Genomic DNA, 6,305 nt, shown 5'->3' on the forward strand with positions numbered 1-6,305 from the left:
CTGCACCTTTGCCGCACTTTCCTTGTGGGGACCCACTGAAGTAATGGAGTGTATGAGAGCTATTTTTGTAGGGTGCTTCGTGGACAGGTATGTAGGTGACTACTGTGTTAAGGCCGGTGCGCAGTCTGTGCGTCTTCGTGACCTCACGCTTGCTGTTGCGCTCCCAGGATTGCCGGGGGTGTTGGTGATTTGATGTGGTGTTGTGCTGAGTATGCATGGAAGGGACGAATGTGCATCGGTGTGTGGCATGGCATAGCCGTGCCGGTTTTGAGCGCGCCACTTGACTGGCAGAGGAAATTCGAAGGTGGGCGGACGAAAGCTGAACACAGGGCGATTGCGTTCGCATGGATTAGGAGGGCGATGCCGGACGAAGGCAAGTTAGGTCTGTGTGTGTCTGTGCACGGAGCCGCATGGGTGCAGGGGAAGGGGGCTGGCACGTTCTCACTCCACTTCTCCCCGCCCCCGCCTCCCATTCACCCACGTGTTGTCTAAGCCTTTGCGCAGGCTGCGAATGTCCGGCGAAGGCGGTGCAGCGCTGCCGACCCTCCAAAAACAATCGCCCGTAGAATGAGAGTTTGCGATCAGAAGCGCGACCACACCCCTCGCCTGCCCACCACGCGCTTGTATGTGCGCGTGTCTGTAGGTAGAGGTGCTCGTCGCCCCCCCCCCTCCCTCCTTTATATACACACGCACATATGTAGTCGATATGCACCACAGCCATATGCCCATGATACGTCCAAGGTATGCACATGTATGCGCAGCGCTTTATCGCTGTTTTCAGCTTTCCATTTCTTTCTGATGATTTCATATCGAATACGCCAAAGCATGGTGCGGCCGCGCTGCGCCATGCATCATGCCTTGCTGTCGTTGTTCTTGCAGCCGCGTGGGGTTCCAGATGAAAAATGGGGGCGGAGAGGAGGAAAAGAGAAAACACACAAGACGCATGTTTTGTTTTCGGTTCTCTTGTGCGCTCCTCGCTGGAAGACACAACATTTGTACGTCGACGTTCTCCGTGATGCTCGTGGCACCCGCACGTGCGGCCATGAGCTCTTCGTCCTTTCTTGCTGGAATATGCTCGGTACGTTATCACTGCCTCATCACTATTTCAGTGCAGTTCTCACATCGCTGTTTACTGCCGTCTTGCATCTCCGTCTGCATCGCGTTGCCATCCGCGTGCCACCAAGCGACTTCCCAGTTCCCAGTTTTGTGAAGAAGCAGGCACACCGACAACTTACCCCCTCCCCCGGTGGTTTTGAGCGGGTGGCACTGTCTGCACGGACTGCGCAAGAAGAGAGGTACCCACACGAAAATGTCTAAGTGCACGCGCGACGGCGCAAGAGTGTTTCATGGCCCGTCTCGCGAGTAGCGTGATGTCTGCGTGTGCTCTCTCTCACATGGAGAGATATTGGAGTTCTGTTCGACCAGTGTGCCACCGGTGCTACTCCCGTCGCTGCTAGTGGAATGTGGTGTGGTCCTGGCCACAGGTCTGCCTAAAAGGATCAATGCGGCCCGCAAGCGTAGCAGAGACGTGGCCCAACTTGTTCGCTTAAACGTGAAGGAATGCTTAAAAGCGCTTGCGACTATCATGGAGCGCCAGGGATTGCACATCACGATCTTCTTTTACCGTATACCTCATTTACCTTTTTTTAACCACTCACGCGGCAATAAGTATTTTCAATTGCGTGGATCAGAGTGTGTGGCGGCCATGTCGTGAAGGACCGTGAGGCACCAGTTGCCGTAGGCTCAAGAGGGACCGGAGGAAACAGTGAACCGCTGATGTTGATGACTGACATTGAACCGGGAAGCATCGCAGCAAGGTCTGCCAACTGGCTGGGTGGCTTCAGGTACACTATTTATAATGCTTTATGTGTTGGCATCTGACGTGGCACTGCTTGATATGCCGTGGCGTGGCCGCTTGCCGCCGTGTCGCTGCGGTTTTTCTGTGCGGGATGTAGTGGCTTCGCGTCTTGCTTCTCTTCCCCGCATGTGAGGACGGGACCTTCCACTGAAGGGTATGCGAAGGCGCCGAGCGCATCTCGGCACCCCTTACCCTACTGTTCTGCTGCACAGGTCTTTCATCTCTCCTCCTTTTTTTCTCTCGGCCCGTATGACGATATGGGCCTGCTCTCTTCTTTCCACCTATTTCTCCCTCCCTCCACGACTCCACGAGTCGGCGTGAAATAATCAGCTGCTTTATCGATTCCGTCATCAGCTTCGTAGGGATGCAGTGAACCATCTTCTCCCCTTGAGCGACGCCTACATACCCCCAGCCTCTCCCACTGCTAAAGACACGCACACACTTCGACACAGAAACATGTATGCACGTGCGTCCATCTATATGCTCGTCTCTCTGGCCTGTCTTCTCTTTTTTCTCGATAGGTGCGCCTTCACATTGAACCATTCCCCCTCTCTTGACACACTCTCCCCCTCTTTTTTCGGTTTATTAGCGCTGCCTATGGGCTTCGTGTTGTGTCGTGTCTCAGCTGGCTGACGGGTCCTCTTGCACCCCTGCCCCATTCCTTCGACATCTCCCACCCCCTGACGTGTGCGCGTGGTTGTGCGCGCGTGCGCGTCCACTTGAAAAGTATGCAGCTTCGGTTGGGCGCAGCTTTACTTGTTTCTGTTTTCCCGGACCGCTACTTCAATAGGCGGGGTGGCGCATGCAGCCCAGACGTCGCGCGCGTCGACACAAAGACAGTCGGGGCCGCTGGGGCAGAAGGGTGCGTGCGCGCTGCGTCGCGAATAAAGGAGCGCAGAAAGAGGTGCTGCTGCCGTGTCTCTCTCTATTTGGTGAGCAGGGGTGGGATGGCGCAGGTCTGAGTAATGCACACTTCCTTCCTCTTTTTCTTTGGTCCTTGGTAAGTCTCGGGCGACTGTATGAGGCCATGCCGCATTCATCGTGCGCATGTGTGCGCTGGTGCACGAGATGCCATCTCTTGTGTTTTGCACCTATATGTGTTTCTCTGCTACTCTCGCTAGGACTGCAGTGGCATGTCCGACTCTGGCGCGCATGCGCAGCATGACCTCTCCGTGTCCTTTGCGCTTTATTTATTTTCTTCGTGGCTTCTCCTACCTGCCTCCCTCTCCATCTCTCTCTTTCGTCCGCCTTTTCCTTCGTCTCTTTTCCCTGGCATACGCCTCTACGGCACTGGATGAAGTCGACGACTAGCCCCGTAGAGGATAACCTCTGCTGCGTCGTCCAGAGTCAACACGACCACGGGAGCGCACGCCACATGGTGTTTGTGTGTGCATGTGAGTGCAACCCATGGAGGAAAAAGCGCAGACCACGTGCTCGAGCTCCTCTCCCAACACCCGCCTCCGCACCTGTGCAGCCTTGCTGTCGCCGCGCACTCTCTCTACCGCTCGGCCGTCCACAGCATCCTCCCCTCATTTTTTTTTCTCACTGCTTTGCCCCCTCTCTCGCCCCAACACTTCCACCACCCTCACTGAGGGCGCGAGAGCGGCACTCGCGTGTAGTTGACGGAAGGATGAAGACGAAGGAGAGCTGTCCCGAGTGGCGGCGATGCATGTGCTCACGGAGTGGCGGCTAGACAACAGCTGCGATGCGTGCCGCTGACCAGCTTTAAGAGAAACAAACCCGCATCCATCCTCCTACCTACATGCATGTATACTCTCGTGAAGGCGCGCATGGGATAGCGAATATTGGCGGCTACCTCTCGCTCTCTCGCCCCTTCCTACGCCAGCGGAGGAGTGTGCACCGGCCCCTGCGGGTGGAGGCACACGCATCTTTTTTTGTTCTGTGTACGCATTCTTCGAGACACAGCGGTGCGCCGAGGTCAGGGGAGAGGGGCGATCGATTCTCTTTCTCGTCCAGCGCAATCGCGGTGCTTGCTCTGCCTGTTAGTGCCACTTCTGACTTGCGTTCGCTTTGGGAATGCGCCCCAGCGACGTCATGGTCCTCTTCTCTCTCGTTGTTTCCACTCGCCATGCCTTTCGAGTAAGTCATGCCCCCCCCTCTTCTGACGCCTCCACCCGGTGAGTCAGGAAGCTGGAAGGACGAGCGGCTCCGCACTCCCGTCCGTGCACACAGGCACAGGCATATACACGTACCGATGCGCTTGTATGGAGAGACGCGCTCTGCTCCCGCTGGCATGGCCCTCTCTGTGTAAGCGGCACGACCGCACACATGGCAGAGGTCGGGCCCACTGGGACGCGTGTGCCGACTCGGTCAATGGCCTCGGGTGTACCTCGCTCTCCCGCCTCTTCTATCTGCACGCCTGTCGCGCTGGTGAAGTATAGGCGGTATTAGGATGCACACGTGTACATCACTCTCTGCGCTCCCTCCGTCCCTCTTCTCGCTCTTCTCTTGTCCCCCTCTCTCTCTCTGTGTGCGTCGCCGCCTCTGGCATCTCGCCGGCGAGCAGAACGACGACAAACCCGTCACACCACAGGCAGCACGCGGCGCAAGGGAGCCTGCTTAGACGGAGTCCATCTCCCCTTTCCTTTGATAGGGTAGAGGCGCGCGGTGAGGTCTCCGCGTCTTCTGCACCGCTTCCTCCCTCCATCCTACACCTTTTTCTTGTGTGTTGCGCCTCTTTCTCTCGCACACACTTGTGTTCTGGTTGCGCTTCTTTTCCGTGCCGCCGGCCGAGCCGTCCGCTCTGCTTCTTTCCTCTGCTCTCACCCCCCAACCTCCTCCGTCGCCTCTGTCTTGTTTCGTCGCGTGCATCTTCCAAAGACACGCCACACGTTCCTGCTTCACCCCTTCTCCTCTCCTCTCTCTTCTCGGTCTCACCGACAGCTGCCGTAGCTATCAAAGACCGCTTTACACGCGTCTACGGGTACCGAGTATACGCGTGTGCGTGCGTGCGTGCGTGCGTATGTGTGCCTGTCCGCCCTGTTGACCACGGACAGAGGCTGAACCACTACTGCCCCTCGATCGCTGCGGCTCTGTCGTGTCGTTGGCCAATGCGCCCGCTCGTCGTCAGACGCCCTTCCGCTCAAGAGGCCGTGCGAGGGCCGGTCGCCGGCACGGATGTGCACCCCCGGCGCAGAAAGCAACGTGTCCCTACAGGGACGCTCTCCTTCCTCGTTGCCGGCGTCGTGGCGCTTCTCTTCTTTGGCTGCATCTTTCACGGGATGTTGTCGTCCGCGCATACGCGCAGCGGCGGCGCCGTCGGCGCATCGATCATGCCAAAGGATGATATGATGGTGCGAGCCCCACAGAATGAGAAGCTGCGCCGCCAGGGACAGTGGACAGGCACTACTCGAGCGCCAGTGGTGAAAGGAAGAACCAGCTCATCCACGACGATAACTGGCGCGAACAAGACTTCCGCATCTTCCAGCTTGCCGCCTCCGATACTGCACGCGGGCGGCGCAACGCCGGCGGCACCGGATGTTCTACTTAATCCGAGATCCCAAGCTCCGTCCGAGCCGCCCGCTGCGGGGTCGTCAGCCGCTTTCGAGGCATCAGGGAGAGCGCATGGTGCCAAGGCCACCGTTCCGACGCGCATAGTGACTGCGGGACTCCATCCGGCACCAGCACCACCATGGGTCCACCGTCTGCCCCCACAGTTCTCACCAATGATAAGACGCCCCAACCTTCCAGGAGCACAAGCTCAGTATACCCCCGAGGAGCCGCGCCTCCTGCCTGGGCTGCAGATCCAGCGGCGCAGCTTCACCCCGGCGGAGCTGCTTGAGCGCTTCGGCGACACGGACATCATCTACAGCTTCGTCAACGGCAGCGAGGCGAACCACCAGTATCGGAAGGCCATGCGAATGTTCTGCATGCAGGAGATTCTCACCTTGGAGGGCACTTCTTATGCGAAAGGGCATAGGTTCCTGACGCCCCGCCCTAACACCGGCGAACCCCCCACGGCCTCTTCTAACAGTGCGCCCGCGAACCCGTTCCAAGCTCTGTTTCGGTTCCTCCATTGCGCACCAGAGTTTTTGAGAGGCACGCAGAACCCCATCCGCACAACAGGTGATGTACTGCAGGCTGTCATAGCTGCTGCCCGCCACGGTGTCGACAACCGTGATCGCGAGACGGACGAGCTGCGGCACAGCCTGCGCAGCGTGGAGCAGCACGTGCGGTGGCACCGCGGCCGCGTGGTGATGGTGTCGCCCGGGCACCACCCGACGTGGGTGGACGGCGCGAAGAACTTCCTTGCTGGGATGTGCGGCGGTGCGCGCGTGCAGGCGCTGCGGTCGAGCGGGACGCACCTGCGCGTGACGACTGTGCACCAGGACGCCGTGATGCCGTACGGGATGCGGCTGACGGTGGACTCGCACGTGATCGAGCAGCACCTGTGGCGCGTGCGCAACATGACACCCGTGCACGTGTA

General features: G+C 58.7%; 1 protein-coding gene across 1 annotated transcript; it reads left to right on the forward strand.

The window, feature by feature from the left end:
* Positions 1–4,929: 4,929 nt before the first annotated feature.
* LDBPK_161030 (hypothetical protein, unknown function) lies at positions 4,930–6,303 on the forward strand (the record flags this gene model as incomplete). Its single annotated transcript, XM_003859741.1, has 1 exon — positions 4,930–6,303. A coding segment is annotated over one exon (1,374 nt), but the record flags the coding sequence as incomplete, so codon positions are not given.
* Positions 6,304–6,305: the final 2 nt, after the last annotated feature.

The sequence above is a fragment of the Leishmania donovani genome, chromosome 16 (assembly GCF_000227135.1).
Source record: "Leishmania donovani BPK282A1 complete genome, chromosome 16".
Taxonomy (NCBI): domain Eukaryota; phylum Euglenozoa; class Kinetoplastea; order Trypanosomatida; family Trypanosomatidae; genus Leishmania; species Leishmania donovani.